Source organism: Macaca nemestrina, chromosome 4 (assembly GCF_043159975.1).
Source record: "Macaca nemestrina isolate mMacNem1 chromosome 4, mMacNem.hap1, whole genome shotgun sequence".
In the NCBI taxonomy this organism is placed as follows: domain Eukaryota; kingdom Metazoa; phylum Chordata; class Mammalia; order Primates; family Cercopithecidae; genus Macaca; species Macaca nemestrina.
In genome coordinates this window covers 189,079,996-189,096,741 of record NC_092128.1, presented here as the reverse complement: position 1 = coordinate 189,096,741, position 16,746 = coordinate 189,079,996, and the positions used below count along the sequence as shown (strand labels likewise).

General features: G+C 45.9%; 1 protein-coding gene across 4 annotated transcripts in view; it reads left to right on the top strand.

Moving 5' to 3' along the window:
* MCM3A (minichromosome maintenance complex component 3 associated protein) overlaps window positions 1-16,746 on the top strand; it is a 54,005-nt gene extending 37,259 nt beyond the window's left edge. For 3 of the 4 annotated variants that reach the window (XM_071095883.1, XM_071095882.1, XM_071095881.1), the window contains exons 22-29: window positions 4,216-4,474; window positions 4,697-4,794; window positions 6,209-6,599; window positions 7,704-7,961; window positions 8,491-8,620; window positions 10,551-10,757; window positions 14,585-14,735; window positions 16,454-16,746. In XM_071095883.1, the coding sequence (XP_070951984.1) occupies window positions 4,216-4,474; window positions 4,697-4,794; window positions 6,209-6,599; window positions 7,704-7,961; window positions 8,491-8,620; window positions 10,551-10,757; window positions 14,585-14,735; window positions 16,454-16,612 (1,653 nt within the window). In that variant the 3' untranslated portion in view covers window positions 16,613-16,746. Of the gene's footprint in view, window positions 1-4,215; window positions 4,475-4,696; window positions 4,795-6,208; window positions 6,600-7,703; window positions 7,962-8,490; window positions 8,621-10,550; window positions 10,758-14,584; window positions 14,736-16,453 lie in introns of those variants that run through there. The other variant, XM_071095884.1, reaches the window with a different exon arrangement.

The window sequence follows — 16,746 nt, the reverse complement described above, 5'->3', positions numbered from 1 at the left end:
CATTTTCATTTTTAATGAAAGTAGCACTTCCATGTACTTAAAAAGAAGTCAAATAATGCCACATGATTTAAAACGAGACATAGCTCCTCCTTCCTCTCTTAACTCCTTTCTTCAGGGCCTCATTTTTCTCATGTTTCCAGATTACGCACTTACACAGCCGTTTCTAAGTTTATCCATTTAAATGTTCTCTGCTGACTTCCCATTAATGTAAATGTATTAGTTACCTTACTCCTAAGTAACAAATTACCCCTAACATAGCAGCTTAAAATAAGTCTGTTATCATGGTTTCTGTGGGTCAGGAATCCAGGTGTAGCTTAGCTTGGGTCCTCTGGCTGAAGGTTTCTCACAGGTGGAAATCAAAATGTTGGCTAGGATTGCAGTCTCATCTGAAAGCTTGACTGAAGGGTATCTACTTCCCAGCTCACTCTAGTGAGCTTGTGTCATGTGGCCAAAGACTTCCTCAGTTCCTGCCACATGGGCCTCTCCCCAGCTGACAGCATGCCAGCTGGCTTTCATCAGAGTGAGCAAGAGGTGAGCCCAGATGGAAGTCTGAGTGTGTTGATGACCTAAACTTAGAAGTGACATCCTGTTGCTTGTTGGCTTCTGCCTGTCAGAAGTGAGTGGCTAGGCCCAGCTCACGGGGCAGGAGATCACACGTGGCCGTGAACACTAGGTGGAATCAGGGGGACCCTCTTGGCGGCAGTATACCCTCACCCTCGGTACAGCGTGGCCTCTTGTGCCATGGTCCTGCTCAGCCTTCCACGTCTTCCCGGGATAGCTACACTATCACTTTGTATTACTCCAGTGAGTGGGGTCATATTTTGATGGCTCTGTGACTGCTGTTTACCTCAGAACCAGTAGTGTTCTATAACCACAATTATTTTTTTCCTGCAAGAAACAGAGTTGCCTTATTGTCTTACTTAACATAGTTCTCTTCATCTCTTTCATATAGTTCTCTTCATCTCTTTCATTTTTACAGGGGGGCTGTATATATCTCAGTAGAGTTTTCCAAATGTTCCATCACTTCACCTGATCCATGTTCCCTCTGTTGGGAACCCTGATCTGTGGGCTGGTCTCCAGGCAGCATGTGCGTTAGTGCCGTCATTATGAGCACATGTCCCTGTTCCTCCACCTGGAAGCTCTGTGACCTTGGGCAAGTTCCCTAGTGTCTCTGCCACCTGTGTGTGGGTACTGTTACTTCTTATTCCTGTTTTACTCAGAAATGGTAAAATAAACTACCCAAGCCTGTGCAGGTGCTGTCTGGTGGAGATGCTCATCTGGCTCTTGCGGATAAAGTCAGTGCACACGCAGACTGCATAGGACAGTGTCTGGCACAGGCCAGGTGCTTGCTCAGTGTTGCCATCAGCAGCAGCTGCTGCAGTATTTTTTCTTGGTTCAGCCCCTTGTTGGATGGTATATGTCATGGGAGGGGAATTTTCTGAGTATTTTCCATTATGAAAATGATTTTATTCACAAAATGCCTTAGGCTGGGGGAAATAAAAAGAAAATGCATTTATTTTGACATTTGCTTCATAGTTTAGCTACATTTGTAAAATTATAGGTAGAAAATTATTTTCCTGGCCACGCATAGTGGCTTATGCCTGTAATCCCAGCACTTTGGGAGGCCGAGGTGAGCGGATTGTTGTGAGTGCAGAAGTTCGAGACCAGCCTGGGCAACACGGTGAAACCCTGCCTATAAAAAATACAAAAATTAGCTGGGCATGGTGGTGTGTACCTGTAGTTCTAGTAGCTTGGGAAGCTGAGGTGGGAAGATTGCTTGAACCTGGGAGTTCGAGGCTGCAGTGAGCCATGATCGCGCTATTGCACTCCAGCGTTGATGACAGAGGGAGACCCCGTCTCAATTAAAAAAATAAAATTATTTTCCTTCCAGTTTTGTTCCACTGTCACCTAGCATCCACTGTTGCTGTACTATTCCTGTTCCTTTCTGTGTGGCCTGGTTTTGTTGCTCTATGGAAGGCTTTTCTCTCTGTTCATGGCGTCCTGAAGATTCACTTTGTTATGCCTGGCACTGGACTACCTTAACTCACTGTGCAGGGCTTAGCAGGTTCTTTCAGGCTAGAGACTCCTGTTTCACTTCTGGGACATTTTCATGTCTTTATGACACTCTGTCTTGTTTCTGTTCTCTCTTGAGCTTCTATTAGATAGATGTTAGACCTCAATTGATCCTCTGAGTTTCTTACCCTTTCTGTCCTATTTTCAATCTCATCTCTTCCTACTGTGATCTAAAAGATTTCCTTGACTTTATTCTCCTATTGTCCTACTGAATTTTTTATTCCATGTGTATTACTTATTTCCTCTTTATTCTTATCATGACTTTTTCATAGCATCTTATTTTTCGGATGCATCATTTTATCTTCCCAAGGAAATTAGGGTTTTTGGGGTCTAAGTTTTCTTTGGTTCATGTATTACCTGGTTCCTCTTTTTTTTTTCCTCTTTGTTATTCCAGTTTCTCTCTTTTATGTTGGAGCCCCTCTTCATATGCCTTACCCAAGGCTGTCTGTCTGTATCTGAGTGAGGCCCTAAAAGGCTAGCCAAGAAGTTCTGTGTTTGGGGCGGGGTGGAAGGTAGCTAAATGGCAAGCCAGCCTTTTTGGAGGGACTCCCAAATGTCTGGATCTGGATGTCTGTTCCCTAGACTGTTCAGTTTTTCTGGAAAGGACTTGTGCCATCTGCTTTCTGGGAAGCTGCTGGTATTCTCAGGGTAGGGTCAGGAGTGGTTTGGTGCTGAGTCTCTTCCACTGTGCCTGACCATGGCCCTACATCTGGGTCCTCTCAGGACTCCTGTTCAGGGGCCCAGGGGGACTGGTTGTGCATAGAGGTTGCCTGCAGTGGTGGGTGCCAATAGGGCCAGGCTCTGAACTTCACCTTTGGCTCCTGGTGTCTTCAGGGCCTGGGTATACAGGGCTTTTGCAGGCTTAGTCAACCTGACTCCTTACACACTGACACCTGCAGCCTTTAGGTATGGCATCCTCTGCTTCCCTAACACAGGGATTGGTCACATCTATTTGCTGCTTTCTAGAAATGTATCAGAATCCCTCATCTGCTGCTGGCGTGCCTTCCCTCTTTCTATTATTATGGGCTTATATTTTTGTTTATTTTTGTAGAAATGGGATCTTGCTATGTTGCCTAGGTTGGTCTTGAATTCTTGGCTCTTGGCCTTAAACAGTTCTCCTGCCTTGGCCTCCCCAGGTGCTGGGATTACAGTCATGAGCCACTGTGCCTAGCTTTAACTGTTTTTATACCTGTTTAAGGTTAATTAAAATTATAGTAATATGGTCAAACACAATTGTAGCTGGGGGCTAAATTACCTGTTGACCTGGCTGTTTCTTGCACTAATTCTGTTGCATTAATTCTCATTTTTGTTGCTGTGAATTTAAAATATGAACATGGGGTGGGTGCGGTGGCTGACGCCTGTAATCCCAGCACTTGGGGAGGCTGAGGCAGGCTGATCACTTGAGGTCAGGAGTTCGAGACCAGCCAGGCCAACATGGTGAAACCCCGTCTCCATTAACAATACAAAAATTAGCTGGGCGTGGTAGTGGACCCCTGTAATCTCAGCTACTAGGGAGGGTGAGGCAGGAGAATTGCTTGAACCCAGGAGGTGGAGGTTGCAGGGAGCTGAGATCGTGCCACTGCAAACCAGCCTGGGTGACAGAGCGAGACTCCATCTCAAAAAATAAAAAGTAAAATAAAATAAATAAAATATAAACTCGTCTTATATCTGAAGGGCAGATATAGAAATTATTTTTCTAGTGTGACTGTCCTCTGAATATATGAAGAAACAATGTTATTTGACATTTCCTTTAAAAAGGGATTCTGAAGCTGGGCATGGTGGCTCCACACACCTGTAATCTCAGCTACTCGGGAGGCTGAACCAGGAGGACTGCTTGAGCCCAGGAGTTCAAGACCAGCCTGGGCAACATAACAAGACCCCTTCTCAAGAAAAAAAAAAAAAAAAAAGGTTGGGGGGAGTCTTTGCTAACCGTTGGATTTAGGGAAACGGGTCAGGAATTAAAATAACTACAGGAAGTAAGATAACTACAGGGTATGCCCAGCCATGCCCTTGGAGGCCCGTCTGGAGCACAGTCAATATTTAGTGCATGGAGAGCTTCGGCTGCACTTGCTCCGGGGTAGACCAATCACTGCTGATGCGTCCCATAGTGCGTCTCTCCTGATGATCTTGATGCTGTTGCAGGTGGCCCATGGCGCCCTCAGTGATGGTGCCATCGATGCTGTGGAGACACAGAAGGACCTCCTGGGAGCCAGTGGGCTCATGCTGCTGCTTCCCCCCAAAATGAAGAGTGAGGACGTGGCAGAGGAGGACGTGTACTGGCTGTCGGCCTTACTGCAGCTCAAGCAGCTCCTGCAGGCCAAGCCCTTCCAGCCTGCACTTCCTCTGGTGGTTCTTGTGCCTAGCCCAGGAGGGGACGCCGTTGAGAAGGAAGTGGAAGATGGTTTGTGAAGGAAGTCTCGTTTATGAAGCAGCATTGTTTAAAAATGGGTGGAGGCCCTGGGTCTGAGGATGGTCCAGTAGTTTTGGGGTCAGGAATCACTGAGACAGCAACCCCTATGGTTACTGTCCACTGCAGGACTGCGTGCGGTCAGCACAGTGAGATGTATTAGCAGGTGTGCTAAGAGCAGAATGCGAGTGACCTTCATCTGTGTCTCTCTTAAAGGTCTGATGCTACAGGACTTGGTTTCAGCTAAGCTGATTTCAGATTACACTGTTACTGAGATCCCTGATTCCATTAATGATCTACAAGGTTCAACTAAGGTAAGGTTTCATCATTTTTAACGGTCTGTCAAGATATTTTTTTTCCCCTTTTGCTGTATCTTGAATTGAGCGTATATTAGCATTTGCATTTTTTTTTTTCTTAAGAAACAGGGTTTTATTCTGTCACCCAGTTTAGTGGCAAGATGATAGCTCTCTGCAACCTCAAACTACTGGGCTCACACAATCTTCCCACTTCAGCCTCCCAAGTATATGGGACTACTGTCGTGTGCCACTGCGCCTGGCAGCAGTTTTATGTTTTATACAGATAACTTTTTAAAACATAAGCAGAAATCAAAATAAAAGATAAAATTTATCCACGGTCCTGCTATCTGCAAATTAAATTGTTTATGTAAAATTTTTTAGTGTTTTTGTTTCTGTGAATTTAAAATATGAACATATATCTGAAGGTCAGATACAGAAATTGTTTTTCTAGGGTAATTGTCCTCTGAATACGTGAAGAAATAATGTTATTTGATGTTTCCTTAAAAAGGAATTCTGAAGCTGGGCATGGTGGCTCCTCACACCTGTAATCTCAGCTACTCGGGAGGCTGAAGCAGGAGGACTGCTTGAGCCCGGGAGTTTGAGACCAGCCTGAGCAACATAGCAAGACCCCCTTCTTGGCCAGGCGCGGTGGCTCAAGCCTGTAATCCCAGCACTTTGGGAGGCCGAGACGGGTGGATCACGAGGTCAGGAGATTGAGACCATCCTGGCTAACACGGTGAAACCCTGTCTGTACTAAAAAATACAAAAAAACTAGCCGGGCAAGGTTGCGGGCGCCTGTAGTCCCAGCTACTCGGGAGGCCGAGGCAGGAGAATGGCGTGAACCTGGGAGGCGGAGCTTGCAGTGAGCCGAGATCCGGCCACTGCACTCCAGCCTGGGCGACAGAGCGAGACTCTGTCTCAAAAAAAAAAAGACTCCCTTTTCAAAAAAAAAAAAGGGCAGGGGGAGTCTTTGCTAACAATTTAGAGAAAGAGGTGCCAGGAATTAAAATAACTATAGGAAGTAAGATAACTGTAGGGTGTGAAGACATCTTGGCACATAGTGAAGGTGTTAGTCCCTTCCAAAAAGGAGAAGACTCCATTTCTGTGCATGGTGAAGGGGATGTCCAGGGCTGGTCTCCTGAGGGTGTGGGCGCTTCCACGGGGCAACCATGCAGGTCACACTCCTCCTCAGGCCAGATGGGATCCGGGGGCTCTCTTTAGTGCCCCTACTGGACATGTCTCCTGAGCCCTAGAAGGCTTAACTCAACTGCATAGGACACTTCTGTTCCCCTTCCTACCCCAGTTGAGAGCCCAGTACTCTGGTGTTACCTGCTGTGGGCAACCTTGGGGTATCAAGCCCTTTCAGAAGGCTGTTTTTGAAAAACAGTGTGAACTCTTCAACCAGGTCTCTTCTGACTGTCTTTGTTCTCAGGTTTTGCAAGCGGTGCAGTGGCTGGTTTCCCACTGCCCCCATTCCCTTGACCTTTGCTGCCAGACCCTCATTCAGTACGTCGAAGATGGGATTGGCCATGAGTTTAGTGGCCGCTTTTTCCATGACAGAAGAGAGAGGCGTCTGGGCGGTCTCACTTCGCAGGAGCCTGGCGCCATCATTGAGCTGTTTAACAGTGTGCTGCAGTTCCTGGCTTCCGTGGTGTCGTCCGAACAGCTGTGTGATCTGTCTTGGCCTGTCACTGAGTTTGCTGAGGCAGGGGGCAGCCGGCTGCTTCCTCACCTGCACTGGAATGCCCCAGAGCACCTGGCGTGGCTGAAGCAGGCTGTGCTTGGGTTCCAGCTTCCGCAGATGGACCTTCCTCCCCTGGAGGGTACGTGCTCGTGCTGGGGAGGTCTGGTGGGTGGCTGCAGCCAAACCTCAGGCTTCCTTCTCAGTGTAGTAACCATCTGGCAGGTGTTGGGCACCAGTGTGAGGGCTGCGTGTCCACCTCCACTGGGCACATGCATGTCTCCATGCTGTGCTCGCCTGCACCTTCCTTTGGGTTCACGGGCCAGAACAAGCTGGGTTTTGTGGAGTGGGGGCTGGTTAGCCTTTCCTGACCAGCAGAGCAGTCCGTGGGGGTTCACTCAGCCTCAGGAGGAAAGTGACAAGTGGTACTGGGAGGAACACCAACCCTGATCCTGTCCTGCCTGCCCCGCAGGGTCCCTGTTTTCAGAACAGACAAGCCAGGGGCAAAGAGCATGGGGACCATGTAGCCCTGTCCCCAAGCCACGGCCATGGCACTCGGTGCTGATTTAATGTTCCTTTTTTGTCAAAGAAGCCTTGTTCTGTGGCTCTGGCTATGCCCCTGTTCCTGGCTGTCTTTGGGCTGTTTTGACACAGATCCTACAGGCCATCTGGCTGGCTCAAGCCCAGTATGGCATATGGGGCTGCTCCTTCCCATGCAGTCAGAAGGGAATGAGCTGCTTATCTGGCAGAAGTTGTGGCATTAGCATAGACACTCCCCTTTGGGCCTCAGGCGCCCTTCTGAATTGTGGGGTGTGGCCTGTAGTAGGTCTAACTTATGCTCTTTATTGAAAGAACCCAAAGGGAAGCAAACCACTCAGCACAAGCCCTCAGTGCTGTGGCTAGGTTGGGGTTCCCCAAAATAAGCTAAGACCACTTATACCAGACTCATCTGGGTGCTTGTTAAAATGCAGATTTCCTAGGCACAACCACAGGCCTGTAGAGTCAGAGCTTCTGGGTGGACCTTTACTAGCAACACTGTTAAGGGGGACTGTCTGCATCCCTCACCTAGACCCTGGGAATAAGCTGCTCTTCCCTCAACAGCCGTGGTTCCGCTATGGTTAGAAAGCAGACTTCTCAACTTGACAGTTAGTTGCCTTCTCCTAAGAAAATGTAGAGTTAAAAATGTTTTCATGTACATTTTCACCCTTTGGCCAAACCTGTAACTAATGAGGCACTTTCTCCCTAGCCCCCTGGCTCCCCGTGTGCTCCATGGTTGTCCAGTACGCCTCCCAGATCCCCAGCTCACGCCAGACACAGCCTGTCCTCCAGTCCCAGGTGGAGAACCTGCTCCGCAGAACCTACTGTAGGTGGAAGAGCAAGAGCCCCTCCCCAGTCCATGGGGCAGGCCCCTCGGTCATGGAGATCCCATGGGATGACCTCATCGCCTTGTGTATCAACCACAAGCTGAGAGACTGGACGCCCCCCCGGCTTCCTGTTACGTCAGGTAGTTAGAGCTTGGTGCGATGGGATCAGCTCCTCACGAGACTTTCCTGGTCTAGTTTCTGCAAAGGAAGATGTTTACTTGATGTTGCTGCTTTTCTTTTGGGTCCCTATCCTTCCTTTCCTTAGGACTTCCCTCTTCAAGTGAGTGACCTAAAAACATTGAGACAAGCTAGGAAGGTTCTGGTAGAGCCTGAACTCACCTCCCTGAAACAGGCCCCCTAGGGTGGCTCTTAGAGAGGATTCTGTGGCTTTTGAGTAGTCATTACTGGCCCTGCCAGTCTGGATGTAAGCCTGTCTGGACTTTGAGTGATGCATGGACACTGGGAGCCTATTTAACCCAAGTGTGGAAGTCACATAATTGTGTGACTTTAATCAAAGCGCTTGCACTTAAATCAGTGAATTTAAGCACATGCCACCTGTCGCTCTAATAGTTGTACCTGCTTTTGTTTTTGTTTTTTTTTTTTTTGAGACAGGAGCTTGCTATGTTGGCCAGGCTGGCCTCTTTATCTGTTTTTGTATTGTTTTCTCAGAGGCACTGAGTGAAGATGGTCAGATATGTGTGTATTTTTTTAAAAACGATTTGAAAAAATATGATGTTCCTTTGTCGTGGGAACAAGCCAGATTGCAGACGCAGAAGGAGCTACAGCTGAGAGAGGGACGGTGAGGTTCATGTTCAGTATGTTTCTGTTTCTTGCTAAACTGTATTTTTCTTCCAAAGTACATAGAAATTAACATCCTACATGCCAAATCCAGTCCATTGTGGACAGACTGTGACAAAGCCTCAAGGAACAGATCATTCCCTGCAGTAGAAACTGTTCTAGAGCAAAGTTAAAAGCATCTCACTTCATTTATCAGGCGAACCTGACCCTGAAACCATACCTAACCAGGAGAGCACAGCTGACATTTCATCTCACTTCCAAATCTGGTTCCAAAGCACAGTACCTAAAAAAGTCACAAGTATGCTTTCTCCCAGGATAAACAATAACAGTGAAAATCTATTAATGTAATTTGTTCCCATAATAGAAAAATAAGTGGTAATTTTAGCAGGTGTTGAAATACATTTCTTAAAATTAGTACCCATTCCTGATAACATTTCTTTATTTTGGGTAATTTCTTTAGCTTGGGTAAAAAAAAAGTCCTAACTTGATAAGGCTACCTAACATAAAACTACCAAAATAGAAAAAATACATGCTTCTTGGTAGAATATTAGGAACAGTGGAATCAGAACCAGCCTGTTGTCCCGGCTAGTATTCACTATTGTCCTGGAAATCCTGACCAGCAAAGGGATGTGGGATAGACAGGTACAAATACTGAAAGGAAGGGGAAACTGTCATTTCCAGACAGTACAGTTGTCAGTCCAAGATAATCAACAGTCAAGTCCATAGAACCATTCTGAGTTCAGTAAGGTGATCAGATAGATCCACAACATGTTAAAAAAAAAAAAAAAAAAAATTCTCATTCACGACAATAAACCCTTAACATATGAGTTCTCGGGGCCTGTATGTACAAAGGAAACCTGAACCATTGAGGTTCAGACTAGGTTGTTGACAGGATACAATGCTGTGAAGATGTCAGTTCTGGTACTGATAAGTTCTAAAATTCATCAGGATAAAAACATATGCAGCAATTGCTGAGCAAGTTTTAAATAAGACGGCCGGGCGCGGTGGCTCAAGCCTGTAATCCTAGCACTTTGGGAGGCCAAGACAGGCGGATCATGAGGTCAGGAGATCAAGACCATCCTGGCTAACACGGTGAAACCCCGTCTCTACTAAAAAATCCAAGAAACTAGCCAGCCAAGGTGGTGGGCGCTTGTAGCCCCAGCTACTCAGGAGGCTGAGGCAGGAGAATGACGTAAACCCAGGGGGCGGAGCTTGCAGTGAGCTGAGATCCGGCCACTGCACTCCAGCCTGGGCGACAGAGCGAGATGCCATCTCAAAAAAATAAAAATAAAAATAAGACTAACAAGGTTTGCTTTGCCTGATACCAAAACATATAGTAAAGCTCCAGTACTTGAAACCATGAGGGGATGCCAGAGTAGATGAATGGATCAGAATAAAGAGTTGGAATACGTGACAAAAGTGTTACGCCAAATTACTGAAATTAGTGGGGAAAGGACAAACATTGGCATGTGTTTAGAAAAAAATGTCAGATGCCCTCTTTCTCACTATTTGTAAACATTACTTCCAAATGTATCCAAGAGCTATCTATAAAAAATAAGGACCTTGCCAATACTAGGGAAAAACAGAATCTGGAACCCTAGGGTGGGAGGCAAGACATGAAGCAGAGAAGCTCCAAAAACCTGGCTGCCTCATGAGAGCAGAGACTTCCAAGAGGAACAGGCAGTCTCAATGCCTCTGTGCATAAGGGTCACTACAGTGCAGGGGCTGCCTTCCCTCTTTGCCCCACTCCCTGACTTGATGGAAGCTTGGAAGTAGGCATGGGGCCGGCATGAGCTATCCCAGGAGAGCACATGAGTCTGAGGCACATGTTCTTACATGTTAATGCACATGTGCAAATGTATCGACATGCTTTACATGATGCTGTAGAAATATTTTCTTGACCATAAGCATTTCAAATCATGTACTTACAGTTTGGGAATAAAGCCTTTTCATCCTTCTGCAAACAATTTTCCCATACCATTGCTTCACATGCACCGTAACTGGAAGAGGAGCACAGAGTGTGGCCGAGAGGGGAGGATTCCCCGCACAGAGGATCTGATGCGAGGAGCTTCTGCTGAGGAGCTCTTGGCGCAGTGTTTGTCGAGCAGTCTGCTGCTGGAGAAAGAGGAGAACAAGAGGTGAAGCCCACTTCCTCCTAATTCATGTGTGTTGTTTAGTCTGCTTTATGCTGTGAGGGGAGACTGGTTATTGCTTGATTGATGTAAGACAGCCAGGGTGGAGAAGGGAAGGTGGATTATTAGCAACAGTTTTAGTGCTGTAACTATTTAAAAGCTCTTTGAAGACAGAAGCAGTGCCCTAGATAGTATGTTTTTAAGTGAATTTCATTTATTGTTTATTTATTATTTATTATTGAAAGTCAGTGTTAAGTTTTTGTGGGAAATTCATGTGGTTAAGTCTACTCAAAAGATGGTGAGTGCTGAACAGTATGGCTGGCCAGAAGAACCCTGCCCTTGGGAGCCTGAGGCATTGGTGGATGATCCCATGCTTTGAATGGGCAGGAGCTGGGGCAGCCCCTCCTCTGCATTGCCCATTTTCCTCCTTCCCATGTATACCTTTCCTTTGCTTTCATTTGATGGCCATGTTTACCATTTTACTGAGAAGTAGAATCAGGAGTAAGGGACCTTCCACAGGTTGTCCTCTGCCTTCCCTGCCCTCCCAGCCACATCCAGCATCCTCCCTATATCCCCATCCTGACCCCTCTTGTTGCTGGAAAGGAACCATGCAGCCCGTAGTCAAAGTCAGCCCTTCCCTGGGCTGGGATCTCATCTCCCACCTACCCAAGGAAATTCATTCAATGAGTATCCCTCTTGTGTTACCACCCCTCCCCATACTAGATGGTGCCCATCAGCAGCACACAGACATGAAACATGCCTCCCTGTCTTGGCCCCATTTCCCTCTTTAGCCACCACTTCATGTTTCTGCCCTCTTAATAGTAAAACTCCTCAAAAACGCTTGTGATACTCACTTCTCCAGCCTTTCCCGGTCTCCTACAGTTGGCTCAGGGCTGAACATGACCATGAACCCCAGTCCCTGGTAGCATCCCATACTTGATCCTCCCCTCCTTGCTCCTAGGATGTCCGTGTCCCCCTCCTGCCCTGCTGGATCCTCCTCATCCCCCAGCTGCCCCCCGGATTCATTCTCTCAGCCTCTCCTCTGCATCATCTGTACCTACTCCTCAGAGATTTCATCCAGTTCCATGGATTTTTAAATAACATCACTATTCTGACAGCTCCAAATTTGTATCTCAGACCTCTGAACTCCACACTTGAACATCCTACTGCTTCCTTGAAATCTTCATTAGACATCTATTGGATGTCTAGTAGCGACTGCAAAGTTAACATATCCCAAATCCAGTTCCCAGCTTTCTTCCAACCAGCCTCTTCCTTTGGTGGTCCTCTGTTGATGGTGGCTCCATCCTTCCAGCTGCCTAGATCAAGTGTGTTGGAATCATCCCCTCACATCAGCCCATTCACATATCCTATTGGCTCTATTGAAAATACATTCAGAATTGGACCATTTGTTATGACTTCCTTGGCCACCACCTGGCTCAAGCCAATCATCTTCCTTCTGGATTATTACAGTAGGCTGTAGTTTAGTCTTGGTAGACCTGGTGGGTGCCTTTCAAGTGAGTTAAGATGGAGGTCATGTCACTTGCTTGCTCACAGCCTCTCAGTGGTTTCCCTCTTTCACCTTCATTCAAAGGCAAACTTTACAGGGGTGGCCAGGGCCCTGAGTGATTTGCCCCCCTTTCCTCTGACCTCCGCTCCTTCCTTGAACGTGGTAGGCAGCTCACAGTTGGGCCTTTGAGTTTGCTGTTCCTGTTGCCTAGGACTGTCCAGCCCCCTCCATTCTCCCCAGCGTCCCCACTGCTGATCTAGTACTCACTTCAGATCTCTGCTCAAATGTCTGCTTCTGTTAGGCCCTCCATGCCCATCCCCGACCTTCTTGTTTCCATGGCTCTGCTTTGTCTTTCTCATCTTCAAACCATGTTTCTCTTGTTATGTGTCCTTGTCTGTCTCTCCTCACTAACATATAAATTGCTTAGGGCAGGGCCTCTATTTTGTTTCAGTGCAATATTCCTTGTACCTAGAATGATGCCTAGCATCTGGAGGAGGCTTGATGAATATGTGTTGGAAGGGTGAATGAATGTGTCTGCTTTCTAAAATCAATCTCTATAATTTAAGTGGTTTGGGATAAGATTTTTTTTTTTCCTTTTTATTAGATAAGAGTCTCGCTCTGTTGCCCAGGCTAGAGTGCAGTGGCATGATCTTGGCTCACTGCAACCTCCACCTCCCAGGTTCAAGCAATTCTCCTGCCCCAGCCTCCCAAGTAGCTGGGACTACAGATGCCTGCCACCACGCCTGGCTAATTTTTGTATTTTTAGTGGAGACATGGTTTCACCATGTTGGCCAGGCTGGTCTTGAACTCCTGACCTCAGGTGATCCACCTGCCTTGGCCTCCCAGAGTGGTGGGATTACAGGCATGAGCCACTGCACCTGGCCAAGATTGTTTTTCTTGAAAAGACAGGTATATGGAAGTAGACAGCTCTGGAGTACGTTAGGTGGCAGTGGCATATTATCTTGAGTTAATTTTAAACTATAAGCAGCAATCCACACATTTGGAAAACGTCAGAAGAATTAATTATAGATGCATAAAACCAAGGTAAATTAAATAAGATAAGCCAAATAAGACAATTACAAGTAATGTTAAGTAACACATAGAAGCAGTTGTTTTTGGATTAATGCCACCTTTTTCATTAAATATAAATTGGAATTGGATTTATAAATTAAAGGGAAGTGTTTTTTGTTGTTGTTTTTTTTGAGATGGAGTTTTGCGCTCATTGCCCTGGCTGGAGTGCGAGGGTGTGATCTCGGCTTACTGCAATCTCTGCCTCCCGGGTTCAAGCAGTTCTCCTGCCTCAGCCTCTCAAGTAGCTGGGATTACAGGCATGGGTCACCATGCCTGGCTAATTTTTTTATTTTTAGTAGAGATGGGGTTTCACCATGTTGCTCAGGCTGGTCTTGAACTCCTGACCTCAGGTGATCTGCCCACCTTGGCCTCCCGAAGTGCTGGGATTACAGGCGTGAGCCATTGAGCCCAGCCTAGTTTTATTTTTAAATTAAGCTTTATTATAGGAAGTTATTAAATTTTTAATAAGTACATTTCTGCTTCTTAGTTGATGTAATAACTTAGTTATATTCTTAGTAAAAAGCAAAGGCTTAAGGCTGGGTGTGGTGATTCCTGCCTATAATCCCAGCACTTTGGGAGGCTGAGGTGGGCAGATCACTTGAGTTCAGGAGTTGTAGACTAGCCTGACAATACAGCAAAACCCCGTTTCTACAAAAAAATACAAAAATTAGCTGGGTGGCATGTGCCTGTAGTCCCAGCTACTTGGGAGGCTGAGGTGAGAGGATCATTTGAGCTTGGGAGGTCAAGGTTGCAGTGAGCCAAGATTGTGACACTGCACTCCAGCCTGGCCAACAGAACGAGACTTTGTCAAAAATAACAATTAAAAAATTGGCCAGGCACAGTGGCTCACTCCTGTAATCCCAGCACTTTGGGAGGCTGAGGCAGGTGGATCACCTGAGGTCAGGAATTCAAGACCAGCTTGGGCAATATGGTGAAACCCCATCTTTATTAAAAGTACAAAAAATTAGCTGGGCACGGTGGCACGTGGCTGTAATCCCAGCTACTGCTACTCAGGAGGCTGAGGCAGGAGAATCACTTGAACCTGGGAGGCAGAGTTTATGCTGACCTGAGATCACACCACTGCACTCCAGCCTGGGCAACAGAGTGAGACTCCATCTCAAAAAAAAAAAAAAAAAAAATTAAATTTAAAAAAAGCAAAGGCCTAAAAAGTTTTTAAGTATATATAGAAGATTAATGAACAATAGTTAACTTCCTAATGCTCAAATATTTTTGAATTTATTATATATTGTTTCAGGTTTGAAGATCAGCTTCGGCAATGGTTGTCTGAAGACTCAGGAGCATTTACGGATTTAACTTCCCTTCCCCTCTATCTTCCTCAGACTCTAGTGTCTCTTTCTCACGCCGTTGAACCTGTGATGAAAACCTCTGTAACTGCTAGCCCACAGGTGAGAAGCACACATTTGGCATTTTACATAATAATTAAAGATGGAGAGAATGACGGGGGAAAAAGTAGTATCATGATTTATCTATCCTGTGATGTTATGACCAACAAATTATTAGCTCAAATTAGACCTTTTCTTAAACTTTATCCATATCATTGTTATAGAGACCCAACTGATTTTGAGTTTCTGCCTATGGAATAAATGAAGAATAGAAATGAAATATTCTTAAGAACTGAGTAAGACCTGTAAGTGTGTGCTGATGTGTAGTTAAGGGCATTAAGGTGATGACAGCAGCTTCTCTGGAGCACATACTGTCCAAGCTTCGGCATTACCCAGACCTCCCTTCTGGGATTAATTTTTCCTGAGGAAAACTAATGAATGCAGAAGGTAAGCTCCCAAGTCAAGAGCCTCACCCAAGAGTGTTCAAGTAGTGAGTGGTCAGGGTTACTTTTCAAAGCCAGATCCAACTGGCTCCAAAGCCTAAGGTCTTTTTACCTTACCATTCTTCCTTCAGTGGTTAAAGATGCAAAAACAGATTTTTCAATCACAAATATGAGCCACTGAACAGGTAAAAACTGTGCTCCTGGTCTGGCTTTAGGAAGCCCTTCAATAGGGGAGAAAAGCAAATTAAAATAACTTACTGTTTCCATTCATCAGTTGGGCAAATACTTTAAAAATGTTCATGCTGGCCGGGCGCGGTGGCTCAAGCCTGTAATCCCAGCACTTTGGGAGGCCGAGACGGGTGGATCATGAGGTCAGGAGATCAAGACCATCCTGGCTAACACGGTGAAACCCCGTCTCTACTGAAAAATACAAAAAACTAGCCGGGTGAGGTGGCGGGCACCTGTAGTCCCAGCTACTCAGGAGGCTGAGGCAGGAGAATGGCGTAAACCTGGGAGGCAGAGCTTGCAGTGAGCTGAGATCCGGCCACTGCACTCCAGCCTGGGCAACAGAGCGAGACTGTGTCTCAAAAAAAAAAAAAAAAAAAAAAAAAAGTTCATGCCCTTTGAATTATCAATTCTGACCTGAAGAATTCTGACCTACCAGATATTCCCTAAAAATTAATGTATAAAAATGTTGACTGTAGCATTAGTTATATTGTATAAAAGTAGAAGCAATAAATGTTTGAAGATGGGAGTCTGATTAAACAATTATAATACATTCACATGATAGAATAATTCACAGCCCTTGATGATATTTTCTAAAAATGACTGGCTGGGCGCAGTGGCTCATGCCTGTAATCACAGCACTTTGGGAGGCTGAGGAGGGAGGATCGCTTAAGCCCAGGAGTTTGAGTCCAGCCTGGGCAACATAAAGAGATCTCATCTCTACAGTACATAATTAGCCAGGCATGGTGCTACATGCCTGTTGTCCCAGCTACTCAGGAGGCTGAGCTGAGGGACTACTCGAGCCCAGGAGTTTGAGGCTGCAGTAAGCTATGATCATGCCACCGTGTTCCAGCCTGGGTGAAAAATGACTGACACTGGAAATTGTTCATGATAGAATACAAAGGCAAACAGTCTGTATGCAGATACCAGCTGAATGTAAGAGCTAAATGAGGCTGGAAGGATGTACAATGGGTAATTTTTTTTTCCCTCTGTAAAAATAAATGACTACTCAGATGAAGTTTCTAACATGATCCAGATCTAGTTTCTTCACAGAGAATAGGTCGTGGTTTATTGACATTCCAATACTGTTTAGTTTCTTTTTTATTCAAATAGAGTGACATGACGAGGCAGCAACTGCAGCTGTCAGAGGCAACAGGAACGTGTCTAACCGAACGGCTAAAGCACCTGGAAAGGCTGATCCGGAGTTCAAGGGAAGAGGAAGTTGCCTCTGAGCTCCATCTCTCTGCGCTGCTAGATATGGTGGACATTTGAGCAGCTGACCTGTGGGGAGGGGGTCTCTCCCAAAGAGTTTCTGTTTTTACTCAAAATAATGTTATTCTCAGATGCTTGATGCACTGTTGGAAATGTAATTATTAATCATGCAAATAAACCATTTAAGTGTCAAA